The sequence below is a fragment of the Prosopis cineraria genome, unplaced genomic scaffold (genome assembly GCF_029017545.1).
Source record: "Prosopis cineraria cultivar Desert tree isolate PC_DT_omini unplaced genomic scaffold, ASM2901754v1 PC66, whole genome shotgun sequence".
Lineage (NCBI taxonomy): Eukaryota > Viridiplantae > Streptophyta > Magnoliopsida > Fabales > Fabaceae > Prosopis > Prosopis cineraria.
Window position 1 is genome coordinate 66,533 of NW_026555396.1, and position 18,440 is coordinate 84,972.

Genomic DNA, 18,440 nt, shown 5'->3' on the forward strand with positions numbered 1-18,440 from the left:
GAGAATAATATGTATTTTCTATCATGATCAATAACAACATATAATAGATTATGAACAAATGATTTATTGATTTAGCAAATATATCACCTAGATAAATAAAGATAATGAAAATTTGATAATAGATAATACTCTTTAGCTTCCAGAAAATAGAATACAGGAGAACTTTAAATTGAATTTTGAACTACACAATGTAAAATGTAGAATCTAATGATGGAGTGTAGTCTTTATTATCAAATTTCAATTTCATAATATACTTGAGAAAAACAGAAAGGAAGAAAGAAGAAAAACACTAGCACATGAGACTTCCCTCCTCTACGGTGAAAGAACAATTGTAAACATATAATTCAATCAATGAAAGATGAGTTACAAGAGATATATTGTATTTTAATAATATATTTATTCTGAGAATAAAAAAGAAAAATCACTTTTAATTAATTTTATGAATGAGTCATATGTTAAAATATTTAAAAATTCTATCCATAATTTATAAAAACTGTATTTTTTGAGGCCATCGAGCTAATTTATTCAAAATTAATTGATTAATTTTTTTTTTATTTTATTATAGTTTGCAAAGGGCGTTGAGTGCAGCACTGCAGTTCAAAATTGTATTCTAAAATAAAATAAAATTAGAGTATGTCTTAGGGTAACTTTTGATTATTATAATTTAAAAAAATATTTTTTAATGTACTGATGTTCTACAATGCATTAGAGATATTAACAATTTTTTTATATAAAACATGTTATTTATTTCCATTTTCTACCCACTAAAATCATTCTCAATTCAAAAAAAAATATTTAATTATTCTTTTATGTTATAGCTACAAGTTTATAATAATTTAGATTGGATAATTCTATGCATACCTTCTAAATACTTTTTTTATAGTATGATTATGGACTTTAATATTTAATATTAATTTTAATATTAAAAATTAATCAATATCTGTATTCTCTTAATTGTTAATATTCCTGTCTTAATTCTCCGGTACATCACATGGGTATGAAGTCTACTTACTTTTAAGTCCGTGTAACATAATTCAATACTTATTTATCTCCCTCCTCTGTAAAATTACCGTGGAAGAACACTGTAGTTCACTAAATCTACACTGATTTGCAATTGGTGGAAAAAAGGGGGGTAGAATGACAGAAATGTTTTCAAACAATCAATTAATTTAAATTAAATCTCAAGTGTTAAATTTCATAAGTTTACAATTTAATCTTTTAATTTTATAATTTGTATTTTAAATTTTAACAGGAACAAATAATTTTTTTATTCTTCAATTATATTAAAATTTTTAAAATAAGTTATAAATTTATTAAAATATAATTAAAAATTTAAAAAATTGAGTTATAAATTTTTAAAATTTAACACTTAAAATTTAACTTAAATTAATCAATAATTTTAAAATCTCTTTATCATTCTTAAAAAAAAAAAAGAGTCTAAAAAGACATGTGGGCCAAGGACGTAAAGAAATTTTGGACCCACATTTGTTCCTCTCATCTTACGGGTCATGGCCTTTTTCCTTTTTTTTTTTTTTTTGAGTTGAGACTAATCTGGATCCCTGCTTGACGTGTTTTCTTTGAGGTGGTTCTCACGGGTAGTGCGTTTCAGTTATTCTAATATCTTTTCTCTTCTACTAAGCTTTCAACATTTTATAATTTCATTTTTTTCAATTTTTTTAAAAAATTTAAATTCATTAAAATATTTATTTTGTCCTGCTTCTTCATTTCCTTTGAGTCAAATAAAAGATTAATGTCTCCTGCATCACAAGGAGTCTTAAATCTAGTTGTCACAAAATGATGATAATAAAAGACATCATGAATCATGAATTCTTAATGAACCTTATCATATTTAATTTTTCTCTGAAAAATTTAAATGCAATTCTTGTAATAAATAATTTAGGTGACTTGCCTAGGATGTATGACTTGTGAGGATGAGAACTTTCATTACCAAGTTTTGTTGAAATTAATAATAATTAACAATTCCTATCTGATAATTTTGAAATTAAATTAACATAAATTGAAAACAAATTCTGTTTCAATAATATTTCCCTCAAACCACAATATAAAATATCATAGGTGTTGGGTAGGTGTTATATATTGAATGTCAAAAAATATAAAGTGTTTATAGTGTTTTCATATGTAATCATTGCATTTTTTAAAAGTATTTAAAATAAATAAATTATTTTATATTTACTTTAAAGTGAAATACTCTATTAAATAAGAATAAATATGAACTATTAATTTAAAGATAATTAATTATTTTATTGAGAGTGAAATTTAGTTAAACATGTTTTATATTTTTTAACAAGAAAGTAAATTTTTTTTCAATTAAACCCTTATTTTGTTGAGTAATTAATAAATATATTTTAAATAAATTAAATGTTATATTTACTATGCTAAAAAATATGGTTAAAAATGTAATTTTTTAAAAATCAAGATTTTAACTAATTTTTTAAAAAAATGTAAATTAATTGATAATTACTTACCTCAGAGTCCACAGAACACTACTTAGAGACAAAAACCAGCCCATGAATATAAAGTTGAGGTTGATTGAGGGAAATAAGTACTCTTCTTGTTTAAAAATATAAAATATTTTTAACTAAATTTCACTCCAATAAATAATTTTCTACTTTTTAATTAACCCTATCTTTTCATATTTACTCATATTAAATACCCTATAATAATTATAAAATTATTATTAATATGAATACTTAAAAATAATAATAATTATATCTCAAAAAATTAAAAATATTTTATATTTTTTAACACTCAATTTTTTAAAAAATATTTTATATTTTAAACAAATAGCAATGTCCATTAATTTGCGACAGAAACCGGTCCAATAGAGTTATAGAGGGAGGTAATCAAAAGTCAAAACGTGACACTTGTCAGACAAATCTTTGCTCCAAGGCAATCAATCAGGCCATAGGTTTCTTTCTCCGGATTAAAAAAAAAACAATATTAAATATGTGTCAAGAGATCAAGAATAAGAAGCAAGACAGCGAAGATTGATGGGACAACCATCAGCAAGATCGCCAACCAAGAGCCGCTTAGCGATGATCTCATTTGCTGCTCGAGAAGGTTGGTACGGATCCCAGAACGCGTACTTGGATCTGTCAACACGCACTTTGGCCGCCGGCCCACACGGCATCAAACCCCCGAACCGCCCATCCAACGAATAGCATGACGACGAAGCATTCTCAAACCCTGTTAAGTTCACACCCACAAAAACAATCCCACCATTAATATTTAAACCCAGAAATTAAACTTGCATTTGCATTACAGCGCACCCATAATATACAGACCATATGCAGTGAAGTTTTGGCGTATGTCAAATAAAATGTTGTAAACGTCCGCATAAAGGATGGTTGATACCCTGAAGGTTAGTTCTAAGTTCAGAAAGAAGGACCTTCAACTGTTTGTTGAATAACTGAGCTATCTGATTCGAGAAACTGACACAGTTATTACCAGAAGCTGGGTTTGTGTCCCGGGAGAGGTGTCTCTCCATTTTTTTCCTTCTATTTTCCTTCACTTCATCTATCCTCACCATACAAATTATTTTATTAAATAATTTTTTTAAATAATAAAATTAATGAATGATTGGGATGGAAGAAGTGGAAGGAAATGAAAAGAAAAAATTGAAAAGACTCCTCTCCCGTGTGTCCCTCTGAATCGGTATGCATCCTATGGGACCTACATTAGCCTGTGTTATTGCGCACGATGAGCTGTGCTAAATCTTAATATCAAGGTGGCCACGAAGAGCTGAGGTAATATTTGTTAGATTTATTCCATTACGTATGTTTAAAAATAACATTATCTATTAAAATAGTTTTTTTTTTATTTTTTGGTTGGGTTTGTACTTGTTTAATTTCAAAAACTTTAAGTTTATTCAATTTTTTTTTCTTTTTCTTCTCTCTTTTCTTTTTTTTTTATATTAAGTATGCTTAAAAATAATATACTCTATCAAAATAATTTAAGTCATTTGATTAAATATTTCTTAAATTTTATATATCATAATTTATTTTTTAATCTTTTAGATGTAGGACTTCTTTTTATACTCTAATCATGCCAAATGCTCTTGACATATTGAGAAGGACGGTGTCAAGAAATTATGGTGACAGAAAAGATTGCCCTTTTGAATAAATTGAGAGCTGCAAGGGAACCAATATCGGAGATGATATCGTTCCTAGTATTGGCGAAGTTATCCACCTGTGCATCGAAGTTGATGCGTCCACCCTGTGAATATATAAGCGAATTATTAATCATCTAACCAAGGTTCAGAAGTTGGTGATGGAGCTAGTAATTAACACACACATACACCTATATAAGATGAAACAGAGGAAAAGAAAAACGTACGTACGAAGATTTTTCTAGTGCCATTGAGAATTCCAGCACCCCAAGAGGCATAATTGACACCACGAAGAACCATTGGCCCAGATGTAGTGGGTGCCAAGTATGGTGGAGTATAACACATGTCTAGTTTTTGTCCTGCTATATCGTTATCACGTCTACATTAAACTCAGATGCACAAATTGTTTGAATATCAACAGAATAGTAATCTAGAAGCGGAACTTCTCCATTTTCTTATCATTAATTTCTCTTCACTTCACTAATATTAACAATTGACATTTAGCCATAAATTTCAGATGAATGCATGGTTATGGTTAGAGAAGTGAAGAGAAAATGGTGATAAGAAAAATTTTGGTTATGTGCCTCTTAAGGGTGAATTTAGGATTTGACACTAGTTGAGAGGAAAGTTTTAAGGATATAGAGAGGGAAGAGAGTTTAATTATATTGTTTATCAGTTCCAAATATGTCTCCATCATATATTTAGCTTGACATGAAAAATTTGCATCCAAGACTGGAGAAGATGCGAGTAAATTAAATTTAAAGGAAATGCTGCATGGCACGTCTTGAAAATATCATGCACAACTTCCATCTTCATGTGCACTTCTTTTATTTTTCAAAGAACCGTTCCCGTCCGTCAACAATTTTAACATTGATAGATGACATGGCCACTATTAATTTTAATTAAAAAATATTGATATCTTCAGCATTGATAAATTATAACAAACAGCAATATTCAGAAGCCATTGGTGCAACACAAGACACGAAAAGAAACGTTTGCTGTCATTAGATACCTATGATGTCGACGATGGTTTTGCCATTAGTGAAGCGTCCGGTGGGTATGCCAAAATCGATGCCGCGTGGGAAGAAGTTGGTCTTGGTGGAGAGGGAAAGAAGGTAGTTGTTGTTGCCAGCATCAACAAGAGACTCCCCAAACACGAAATTTGCAGGTCCTTTGAAACGCACATTCCCAATAGCATGCCCAAAACTGTGAACCCAGCAAACACGGTCTAAAGCATCACTGATCTATCCATCTTTTTCACTACCGAAGAATGAACAGCAAGTATGTGTATAGGAAACTGCAGAGGAACTCCCGAGCTTCGAGCTTTATGAGGAAATTAAAAGGCTATTCATTATTTGAATGATATGGAGAAAGAAAGCTGACATTCTGTATTAAATGACCTTTGAAATGAGCAACTACCATGTTATTATATTTGGCGTCTCTATTTGTTTGAGTTTCCGTGAATCAATGGAATCCGTGCATTTTCTGATAAACTTCTCAACAGTAAAATTACTATCCTCTACTCCCTCCGGTCCCATTTATAAGTCCAATTTTAAAAGGTGTATTTGGTCCCATTTATAAGTCATGGTGCGTCTTTTTAGGTAATATTTGAGAGGTATTTTCAAAATTACCCTTCATGAGAGAGAAAAAGTAACAGGACATTACTTTTTAGATTTGTTATATAGGGGCATGTTTGAAATTTTACTTACTTTTATTCCTTGTACTTTTATTGTATTGGTATTGATGAGGTTGGTAGAAATGACTTATAAATAGGATCGGAGGGAGTAGTTAGTAGTTAGCTTCATAGAGTTTAACATGACAAGACATGAGCATATACAACATTTTCCTTGTTAATAGGCGCCGTACTATGGCCTTCCCATGACAATAAGGCTTACCGTTATTATATAACGTCAAAATTAAACTTGCCCACAGCCTATCCATGAGTATCCCTTTTAAAATTAAGAAAAAGTAATCAATTCACACAGTTTTAAAGAAGTTGGTTAAGCATGTGTTTGAAATTAAAAAAAATTGAACTAAATTATCGTTATAATTAATTAAATAAATTTGCCCATTGACTTTATAAAGCACAATTAGAGATAAATCCTCCTTAAAACTTGTAACTTTGCTTATAAATAAAAACAGAGAGGCACATAATAGTTTTTCTTATATTTAAAAATAAAAAAAGTAGTATTATTTCATTTCTATTTATAAAAAAAACTATCTTTTTTTCATATAAACAAAATCACTTATTTTAATAAACATTTATGACATATTTCCTAAATCATTCCTCATAATTTACATTAATAAAAATAATTAATGCATATTTATATTAATTAACATAGGGCACTTTAATTCAATTTCTTTATTTTCAGATATAATTATTATGCTTAACTAATTTTTTAAAATGATATGATATAATTCTTTTCTCTTATATATAAAGATGGGGGAGTGTTATTTAAGTTCATCCACAATCCAGACAATTGGATATCATTGGCCGACCTATTGTTCATAATGAGACAATGAGAAGTTGTTGCATTGTGCGGAGCTCAAAACCGATGAACTTTCATGTCCAATTCAAGTTAATGCATTTCACATTAGAACTTGCTTCTTTTACTGTTTAAGGTTAATTACAGGCAGAATCAAACCCGCAACTCCCCCTTATAAAGAGTTAATATGCTATTAAGTTACAAGACAATTGGTTTATTATAGCATACATTATTACATGAGGGGAAAACCCTAGCAAGTTGCCATGTTTTTTTTCTACGAAAGCTTAGATTTTAAACGAATCTTTGAAGTTAATGTCAACTAAAAATTCAAAATAAAAAGTCGTAAGAAAGAAGATGAAGCTCACTGCTATTTTATAATTCTAATTAATTTATTTTATTTTTATCTGAAAAAAATAATTTAGTTTATCTTCTTTTTTTCCTTCCAAATTTAGAATAACATAAGTTTAAAAATGGGATCAATAAATTTGTGGCTTCTCTGGATGAAATGCAAATATATATACTCATTCTTTTTTAAATTATAAAATATTTTTTTACAAAATCTCACAGCTCTTTAAATACATTTTATAATCTTATTTTTTTAAGATAAAAATATAAATTTTTAAAAATATTTTTTATTTAATGAAAAATATTAAAAAAAGAGAATATATTGAAGAGAGAGATTACAGTGATTCTCGTAACTGCATTTATGTGCATATGTAAGTGCTGTAGAGATGAATAAAATAACTTCACCTTGAATCATTATTTCCTTTTCTATATCATCTTTAGACAATGAAAATATAATAAGATCACAACTAGGGTCACTTATAACGCAGGTCGATTAATGCGTTTCCATAAGATTAAGATCTCTTTCTCTGATCCATACTGCTAAACTTCTAGTAAATCCTTACATTAATTCCGAACTCGACTACAAGACAAATCTAACATATACTCCCCCATCCAAAATATAAGTAGCTTTTTTTTTATAAAAAAATCATATGCCAATAAAGTTCTCTTCCATAAAAACATATACTCCCTATATATTAAATTATAGAGCACTTTTAAAAAAGTTTTTTCATTTTAAAATATAAAACACTTTGAGTGGATTAAGGTTTTATTAAATATACCATTTTTAATATTATCATTTCTCTTTCTATAATTAATTTTCATTCATTTGCTTTTCAATGTATAAAATTATGGGTATTTTTAAAAGTTTATATTTTTATTTTAAAAAAATAAGGTTGTTAAGTGTATTTAATGAGATTTATTGGTATGTGAGATTTTATTTAAAAGTTTTTTTTTATAATTTAAGACATAGGGAGTATTGTTTTTCCTTTTTACCTCTAGTCCTGATTATCAATGTACTCCATAATAAATGATAGATACATTTATAAAAATATCTAAATTAATAAATACAAAAAATAAAATAAAAATTATATATATTAGATTGCTTTTACTTTAAATTAAAATTAGTTGAGAAAAAAATGCTTATAGCCCTGTATTTTAGATCGGAGGAAGTACACAACTCGGCCAACCTCCAAACGAATGAAATCATGTGTACGCGGTACAGTAACTTCATTAATCTTGATCAGTAGGCAATGAATTGATTCGACCACCGACCAAGTTGGCAAAGTACATAGTTAAATGCTTAATTAAAGATGCAGCTCATTAATGCTCATCCCATTTTCAGACAGTGAAAACCCTGCACGCAGAGGGCAAAATTTCCTGCAATTCGATGTGTGTTCACAACTACTCATACTCCATCCACCCAGTTAATATTATTAAACTTTTTTTTAAATATCATGTTAAAAATATAAAGTATTTTAAATTTTTAATATGCAATTATTAATAAGGTTTATTAAAAATACTCTTAATTAGGGATAATTAATAATATTTTTTAATTGAAACATTCTATTGATAAAAATAAATATAGAAAAAGAGGGCTAATTTAAAAATAATTAACTAACTTATGAAAATGTGTAATTTAACTAAAAGATATCTTATACTACTGGACACGTGTGTGTGTGTGTGTATATATGGGAAAATTGACTTTTGGTTATTGATTTTTTTTAATTATTAATCTAGTCTTTAATTTTTAACTCAAAACAACTCAATTCTTAATTTATTGGCTTGAAACAACTTAGTTTGTATAATTTTTTAACTCAGAAAATTATAAAAACGTAGTTGCAATGGACTAAAATTTAAGGGTAGATCAAAAATTTAAAGAAAAATTAGAAATTTAAAATTATATCATTAGCTTCACCTATGAATAATGATTAATTGTATGCAAAAAGTTATGTTATTAATTCTCCTCTCTCCCCCTCCTTGTGTGTGTGTGTGTGTATAAAAATTTCTAGAAAAATGAAACTGGTAAGCTTGAAGATTGTTCCATCTTCTGATTTACTCTCTCTCTAGTTTAAAATATAATTATTGTTTAATAGTAATCTGTATGCCAATTAAAATTTTTATTCAATTGTGATAATATATATTGTTTTTTTATTATTAGTTTCAATTTATAATGAGTGGGAAAAAAGACATAAATTTACAAACATAAAAATTCAGCTTAATAAACACAAGGGATAGTGGAATTTTTTTTCACAATTGCTAAGTCATTTATATTTCAGGCTAATATTAGCCAAGAGAAAATGTGCTTATATTATGGACTAGATGAAGTGTTTATTATTCCCTCATTCAAAATTAAGGTACTTTTAATTGAATTACACTCACAATGAATAAGTCAATTGTATTTGAAATTACACTTTCTTTGCATGTTCACCCCTTATTTAGCAGTAGAGTTGTTAATTAGAGGCGGAACAGCCCTTCAGAGTTTAAACAAGCTAACCTTATTAAACTTAATTGTATCTCAGTATTTCATTTTGATCAGCCCTCCTTGGCCCTTAGAGCTGAAGAGCCGGCCTCAGTGCCTTGGCCTTATATTTTTCTTCTTCTATTTTTCAATTTAAAAAATATATTTAAAATTCTAAAAAAATTATTACAGATACATTAATTCTAGGAAAACAAATTTAAATCAATTCATACAACAATAAATTTAAATCTAATAAAAAACAACAACATCACAAAATCAACACAAATAACAATCAAACTTTAATAGCATCATCAATTAAATATTGATAATTTTTATTATCATCAACATTAATATAATTTAATTCTTCTCCTCGTGAAGCCTCATCAATGACAAACATATTAAGCTTTTCATATTTTTTCTTTATCATTGTAAAATGAGGTTAAGGTTTTAGAATCAATGTAATGTTTAATTTGTTAATATTAAAATTTTTTAAAAAATTATAAAAGGGACTTAAAAGAGTGCTCTAGCTCTAAAAGGGCTGACTCTTTTATTTTAAGATTTAAATTGATTCTTTTATTTTAAGACTTAAAAGTGTCAACTCTTTTATTTTGAATTGTTATTTTACACTTTAAAGTAGCGGTCTAATTTTAATTTTTTTTTTGGGTTTAAAGGGGTTGAGATTGACTGTTCTATTTAGTAGGGTGTTTTAATTAAAAAAGCTTATTAACTATAACCCTTAATTAAAGATATTTTTGACAAAATTTCATTAAATACATCTTGAAAGACTTATAATATCTTACATTTTTTAACATGGTACTTTACAAAAGAGAGTAGTGGTAATTAAAACTAGCCATGCATGTATGAAATATGAATGCTACTAGAGTTGGCTTTCTCTCCATCTGCATGTCACCCTTGTGGCCGATGTTTAGGTTGCTTGGGGAAATTTATAACATTTTTAGGTTTGTTGAAATCTTACAAACTACAACAAAAAATAGAATATACGACAAAAATAAGCAAAGTCTTGTATATGAAGGTTTTTGTCAGAAGAAGAGACAAACTTGAAAAGGAGAATGGGACAAGTTGATCGATCAGTACCCAGACCTCTTTTTTCAGGCAATGTGAGTCTGGACTTTGGACTTGAACATTGAAAGGGGAAAAAAAAAAGGAACTCAGACTCAGACTGCAATTGTGAACAAGTTATTATTTTTCTAAGGTATTCAACACTTTTTTTGTTTAATGAATTCATCCTGTAGTGAAGCCACATATATAATTTGTGGCAAAAAGGTATATTTATATGTATGATTTACGGACAAGATGGTTTGTCTTTATGGAAGGCAATTGGTCTCTATATACATGAAATTTAAAATTTCTCTACTCTTTTGACTTCGTTATATTACGCCAAGGTGGCATCAAGTCCACTAATATAGTAGAGTAACAATCCCCTATTGATTCCTTTATGACAATGTTGTATTATTACATTTCAAGGATACACATCAAATCTTGAGATTGCAAATCAGAATTGATTACCACACATTTGCATCTTAATGAAAAGAGATCTATTGTGTCGCATGGCACTATCTGTTCGTGGGCATACCACACACGTAAGGAATTAGCCAGCCAAACTTGTGTTTATTCCAATCCAAAACTAATCGATTTCAGACTTTATACAATCATGCTGTGAACTCTTAATACAAATAAACAAGAGAGTGGCATGCAGATAAAAAAGTAGAAGTGAGTATTATCCATGACCTCACTTCTTCTCTTTATCGATCTCATATTCTCTCGTGTTCTCTTGACAAGTACGTACTTGTATCCATCATGCATTTCATATAATCTCACGCACACGCAAATACACGGATTATTTATTGGAAGAATTTGATTCAAGATTTACCACCAACTGATCCAGCAGTAACATTATTATCCCCGCCACCACTGGCACTTGCATATTTGTTACCATGGTTCCCGCCTGTCTCAACGGCGCCGCTGCCACTGGTGCAGTTGTTTCCACCGTTTCCGCCACTGGAGCCTATCCCGCCGATACTTATACCTATACTTAAGCCCCCGCTACCTCCATTGTCCCCATTGTCACTACATCCGCCATTGTCGCCACCACTAGGTTCACCTCCATAGCTTCCATCTGATCCTCCCTCGTAACCTCCTCCATTTCCTCCTTCATCGCCACCGCCTGCGTAACCTCCTCCATTTCCTCCTCCGCAGTCACAACCTTCTCCTCCGGCGTAACCTCCTTCACAACCACTACCACAACCTTTTCCTCCTTCATCTCCTCCTCCCTCATAACCTCCTCCACTTCCACATCCTCCGCCATAGCCCCCTCCGCTTCCATCACAACCTCCTCCTTCTCTTCCATTCCCTCCCGCGTAACCTCCTCCACTTCCTTCTCCTCCGCCCCCTCCGGTGTAACCTCCTCCACTTCCTTCTCCGCTTCCACAGCCTTCTCCCCCTCCGGCGTATCCTCCTCCACTTCCACAGCCTGATCCTTCTCCTCTGCCCCCTCCGCTGTAACCTCCTCCACTTCCTTCTCCATTTCCACAACCTCCTCCTCCTCCGGCATACCCGCCTCCGCTTCCACAACCTTCTCCTTCTCCTTCTCCTCCTCCACCTCCGGCGCCGTAACCTCCTCCATTTCCTTCTCCACTTCCACAGCCTCCTCCTCCTCCTCCATTTCCCCCTCCAGCGTAACCTTCTCCGCTTCCTCCTCCTTGCCCACTTCCATAGCTACTAACATCACCACCTTCACTTCCGTTACCATAGCTTCCATAACCAGGAGTCACACCTTCAGTGCCATGAAGCTCGCCAAGTTTGACTGATCTTCGACCCTCGGATATTCCTACAACCGCCATTAGTATCACCACCAGGAGAGTCCCACTCACAAGATTCCTCATCTTTAACTAGAAAAACAGAGTAAATAAAGATCGATATTAATCGGTCGATTGGCGACTTAGTCCGGCGAACATCGCTCGTATTTATACTGACAATTACGAATTAGGGGCCTCTAACGTGTCTTTTCTATTGTCCCTTTAATATCTTAACTTTCCTTTTTTTTTCTTTATATCATTAACTTCTATATAAAATAAAAAATATTTAAATATTTGATGTCTTAAAATAATAAAAATTTATATTTTTTATGATTTTTTAAAAATAATTTTTAAAAAATCATAAAAAATATGAATTTTTACCATTTTAAAACATTAAAGTATTCAAATATCTCTTATTTTATGTAGAAGTCAATAATTTAAAAAAAATAAAAAACGAAATTGAAAAGTTGAATATTATAAGGAGTATTAGAAAAGGAGACATTAGAGGTCTCTAGCTTGGGTCATAGATCGTTTAACCATTAATGCATTTCGTTGAGCTCTCTTTTTCTGCGATCGAGACTGCTAAACTTCCATTCGTCCTTTCAGTCCGAACAGGATTAGAAGACAGATTCTATATAGTCTGATCGACTCCCAACAAAACCTTGTCTCTTCTCTCAAGTACTTGAAGTGCTAATAACTGGCTGTGCACCACTCATGCAAGTTTCGACTATCTAACACAAACTTGCTCGTATATCTATGATATATTTGAACTTGTCCAAGTAATTAATAGGATGCATCTAATTTGTACATCCCATTTTTATTTATGAGAGCCGTGTACGTAGTAAATTTTTCTGCAATTCAGTGTCATTACAATGATGAGTAAGTAACAAAACAAATGGAAACAATGTCACTTATAAAATGGAACTGGCGGGCATGAAGCTCGTCCCACCATGTGGTTCACTTATAAGTCGTATTAAATATTAATGTAGCTTGCAACAAGGCTCTATATAGCACCCGAGCCCAACATGCCACCATCTAATCATAGTTAATTAGGTGGCATTTTGTATTATAATTACAATGAATCTAAAGAGTGTGCCTAAGTTATTCATGCCTCTTCTAGAGGGTGGTTTGGCGCATATTTTATATATATATATATATATATATATTATTGATATTAATATCGAGATTGGTGATATTGTTATTGTATATCACTTTTCTTGGACAAAGTTTTCTGTATCATCAGACTGGGCCTAAGTCTCTCTCTCTGTTTTCTTTTTTAAAATAGATAATTGCTAGGCTTAACAAATCAAAGCACAATATCCAAAGTCAGATTTTATAAGGCCCAACCCGAAAAGGCCCAATCTCCATTTCTGGCACTGTGTGCTCAATAAGGCAACATCCTCCGAGGCAGCGCAGGGAAGGTGCCGGCAGCCTTCAAGTTTCGAGGCTCACGCTCATTTTCCAGTTCTCCTTGCTCAAGTGTCGCACTATCGTAGTCCTTCAGACTATCAACAAGGGTCTAGCTTTTTCTACTCTTAGGGCATATAAATCTACTCGCAATAGAGACTTTTATATTCTCTGTCTCGAATTTCTTTCGGGAACTTCTGTGGCAAAAAGCTGGAAAGAGGGAAGATGGAGGCTGCAGATGAGGGAGTAGAGAGGATTGAGGATTCCAAGGATTTACAGCAACAGAGCAAAGCGTTTGATAAGCTCACTGACCGTGTCGAGGATCGCCAGCTCGACTCCACTCGCGTCCAAGAGGTCCCTCCCCGTCTCCTTAATACTTGCTTTTTTATTCGATATTTTATTCTGAGAAATCAAAAATTGTAAGAATTCGTTAGTTAGTGGTGATGGAGGCTTGGTTTATAATGATTAGGGCAGGGCAGTGCGTTCCACTTAAATGGTTTTATGCGATGCTTTCTAACAGTTCTGTGATTTGGTAGGCCATGGCGTCCATTGCTGCATCGGCAGAAGCGGACTGGAATGCGATGCGTTTGAGGTAAACAGACGAGCTTGTTATTTTCCAGAAAACGGTTGAAGTCAGAAGTTCCTTTTTTTTTTTTTGCAATCACCAACGCCATAATCCTTCTCTTTCAGTAAGTTGACGTGGGGATGTTTTACCAAGTGGAGAGGCTTTTGGCATGCTCCTTTCCAATCACATGCTATTTTGCTTTCAAATATTTTAAATGCACCAAAATACCCTATTTCTAATCAAGAGATTCATGTTAGTATGTTAGATTTCACTTGACTACCTAATCACTTTTATTTCAAAATTGTTGCTGGATGTTTTGATCTGTTTTGACCAACGCAAGTAATTGCTATGAAGTCTCTTCTTCATCATTATCTCTTAGTTTATTATTGTTATTCTTCTTGCTTTTTCTCTTTTATTACCCAATTCTCTGTCGTTTAATAAAAGTATGAGAATGGCATTTTGATAGATGAAATATGTAGAAAAAGACACTCTAATCTATCCCATCTGCGACAGGTTTATACCTTGCATTTAAATCTTTTGGGCTCCAAAATCAGTGGCTTGCAGTTATGATGGGTCATTAATATTTTGGCCAAGGCAATTAAAACCAAACCTGTCATTGAATTGGTAGGGGTACTAACGTACTAGTGTAAGTTTCATTGATCAGATTGTGGTAAAATCCATCATAATTAAATTAATATATTTTTCTAACTGAAATATTGATTATTCTAAAAATAATCTTGAAGTCTTGTTATTATCACACACATTACTACAAACAGTTTGCATAAAGCTACTAAAAATATTACAAGCCTCGAGATATCATTAGTTTATTATAGCAATAATGCATGTCATTGTATATATGCATCTATGTTTGTATAGACATGAACCATGAACCCAAAAACCATGTTCATACAAATAGACTTAAACCAAGGTGTATGGACAACTAAGTTTTTATTTCATGAGTGGAATATGGAGACAGGACACAAATTATTATTATTTTTTTAAAGGGCCCTCCTAGCTAGATCCTGGTTAACTGAACCTAAGAGGGAAGTTGAGTGTTCATGATTAAGGAGGGGATAGAATTTGTAAATTGAAAAATGCTTTTTGAGTTCAATAACTGAATCGTGAAGTGAAGGTGAGCATGTGGTGAGTATTACCTTGTCCCTCATTGCAAAGCACAAGGAGTGAGAAACATGAGCTTATATAAGGGAAGAGGAGCGGGGGGTCTTTTTCATGCTTTGTGTTCTGGGTATTACTTTGTGGAAAAAACCCATGGTTTATCAATCTTCTCCTTTTAGTCCAAAATTAAATAACCAGCTCAAATTTGTGAACCAGTTTTATTAAAATCTGTCAGTGTTTTTACAGATGTACCTGTTTTTAAGTAGTTTTTTTTTTGGAAATTTTTTTGATGTTGGTTTTGGCTTAGTTCTAGACTGAACTTGTTACGGATTCATTAATGAATTGGATAATATGTTTCCATTTTTATTACCTTGATTTTGGCAAACTTTTAGGATACGTTGGATAAGATTGAGGGGCTGATGACATACCATAAACTATCACTTGGAGTAAGGTCTGTCTTTTTCCTTAGACTCACATCCCAGCTATGAATTTTGCTCTCCTCAGGGAGTCAAAGCCGCAAACCAAGATTAACATGGGTTTGTTGATCTTTGCATATTTCATACCAAGAAGGAGGCTTTAAAAACTTCCAGGCTTAACTGAATTTCCCTTAGGTGATAGAAATTTCATTGGCCAACAGCACAATCAAAATATGCATATTATCATCTTCTTGAATTCCCAAGCTATTGGGCTTTTAATCTGAATTTGTAAATTCTATTTAAATTTTGCTGGTTAAAGATTCACATAAATCTGCAAGTTTGAAGTTCCACCAATGTTTTTTCTGCGTTTGGTTGCTGACTTATCTGATTTTGATATGAGTTTGATGTTATGATTTACAAGTTATCTCTTTTTTTTTTTTTTTTGGGTTGGGGGTGGATTAAAAGCTCATCTTGAATATATCTTTCACCTGAGCCACTTTGTCTGAGACCCAAATACAAGCATGCTTAAACCAATTGGCATTTGGTAGTATGAGAAAAGCTTGTGTCAGCAGCGGAGCCATTGGGGACACTAGAATAACATTCTTACCCGCTGATTTGGTGTCCCCAGATCCACATATCTTAGCAATTTTTTCATCTTGAGCATTTACTGAGTAACAAATCTTCAAAAGTGTCAGAAGTGCATCGATTCTATCTCCCAAAGTTGATTTGTGCAACTAAAACACATATTTATAGCTATTAAATCAAGTCTTAGTAGACAATCTCTGCTCTATTTAATCTGCACACGTCTTTCTTTTGTTTCCCATGTTTGGATTAAAATCGCCAGTTAAATAACTTGCATTCTTTATGCAAACATGTTTTCTCTTTAACTGCTAAATTGCTCATATCGTGTTGAACCACTTACCAGTCACCACGTTATTGACGCCTTAGTCTTAGTATGCAAATGTGAACTGTGAGCTTATATTCAAAATTCGTTACTGTATGCTCTCACCACCCATTCTGTCGTTTGCAATATAAGTGTATGTATCAGTCAATTTTTTTATATCTTAAATCTAACTTCATTTTTATTTCATTACCAGGGAGAAAGAACTGGCTGCTGTTAAGATAAATGCAGCTGATGTTGACATAATTGCAAATGAACTAGAGGTAACTTCATCTTGAACTTGAAGTTTCACAACTTTTTTAAGCTCATTCTGGTCTAAGATAGATTGGTAACTCTTCTTTAATGTGTTCAACAGTTGGACAAAAAGGTGGCTGAAAGAACCTTGCGTGAGCACAAAGGTGATGCTGTTGCTGCCATTAGGCATTTGCTTCGCTGAAGATTTGGGTCGAAATTTGGATCCTCAAATGTATACCATCAAATGTCTGATTTATTCAGGATTTTCATTTTTAATATTTTGGGGGTGGCAAATTAGATTTTTGCTTTAGTGACAAGTATTACGTGTTTTTAGGTGAAGCCCTGAAAGATCCGCTTTGTATTGAAATTTGCAACGTGCATGGTTTATTTACCAAATTTTGGGTTGAGCGGATGCTTTCTGCATTTCATTACATTCTCAGACACAACTTTTAAAAGTTAGTATTCGTATTTAATATTTAATAGTCTCTCAATTTCAAATTATAAAATATTTTTGGAAGATTTAACACTTCAGAATATAAAATACGAAAGTTTTATTAAATAAGTTTATTACTTTTTCTCTATCTCTATTTAATTTTTATTCTCTCTTTTTTAAAATATCAAATGAAAGGTATTTTTTAAAGTTTATATTTTTGTTTTGAAAAAAAGTAAGGTTATATTTAATTAGATTTGTCAGTATATAAGATTTTGTTTAAAAGTATCTTATAATTTGAGATTGAGGGGTATTAATAAATCAGAAGAAACAATGTTTGCTAGTAGAATGTGAAATGACATTTATTTTTTATTTTAAAATAAAAACAAATGTATTAAATGATACTAAAAATATGATAAAAATTTATCAAATTTTACGTTATGAGCCATGATATGCAAACTATAGATTTTGCATTTTACTGTAGTATACAGGCAATAGGAAGATGGCTATAAAGAAAGAAAAAAGAAAAGCACTGCCAATTGGTGGAATCTTTCTGCCGTTGTTTGTTCCTTGTTGGAAAGTTTACAAGTGCTAAAGCTCTATAATACTGAATCGATCTAATCAGAGCTTGGAAAATTTTCCGCAACTGAAATTCTACAAGTTGCATGCAAAAGTTGGGGTTCAGACTCGTGGCCCCCAGCTTGTATGGCATCTATCTTCTATTATCTTCTTTTTTCGGCTTTCTGCTGCTTTGGGTGTGTTGGATTTCAATGATCAAAAGTTGATTAATACAACGTGATGATGTTTAAATAATATTTTTTAAAACTGATATACTAAATGAAAGAAAAATTAGATTTTGGAAAATGGAGTATGGGAAAATTGAAAGTAATTGGTTAGCTTCTGTAAAATAGAGTTTTAGGAACCAAATAGAATTTAAAAAAATTAGAGGTGTTTGAATTTTTTTTCTTTTTCGAAACTATAGTTTTGCACCCCATGATTAATTCCAGAGGAGTATCTAAACAGACCCATCAAATTGTCATTTCAGTTAAATGTATAATACATCAACCAAATTGCCAGAAGTTGCTTTGGCTATCTATCTCAATCATCATATCCACTTTATTAAGGCAATAAAGTTGT

At 31.6% G+C, this 18,440-nt stretch overlaps 2 protein-coding genes and 1 pseudogene across 2 annotated transcripts; 1 reads left to right on the forward strand and 2 right to left on the reverse strand.

Annotated features, from left to right (window-relative positions):
• Positions 1-2,980: 2,980 nt before the first annotated feature.
• Positions 2,981-5,667, reverse strand: LOC129295192 (GDSL esterase/lipase At4g16230-like; annotated as a pseudogene).
• A 5,631-nt stretch (positions 5,668-11,298) lies between these two features.
• On the reverse strand, positions 11,299-12,321 carry LOC129295194 (uncharacterized). The gene has a single exon (XM_054933673.1). The coding sequence runs from the start codon at positions 12,319-12,321 to the stop codon at positions 11,299-11,301; it is 1,023 nt and encodes a 340-aa protein (XP_054789648.1).
• Positions 12,322-13,650: 1,329 nt separating this feature from the next.
• On the forward strand, positions 13,651-17,280 carry LOC129295191 (uncharacterized). Its single transcript, XM_054933672.1, has 4 exons — positions 13,651-13,995; positions 14,178-14,233; positions 16,836-16,902; positions 16,995-17,280. The coding sequence occupies exons 1-4, from the start codon at positions 13,867-13,869 to the stop codon at positions 17,073-17,075; spliced, it is 333 nt and encodes a 110-aa protein (XP_054789647.1). The 5' UTR covers positions 13,651-13,866; the 3' UTR covers positions 17,076-17,280.
• The last annotated feature ends 1,160 nt before the right edge of the window (positions 17,281-18,440 follow it).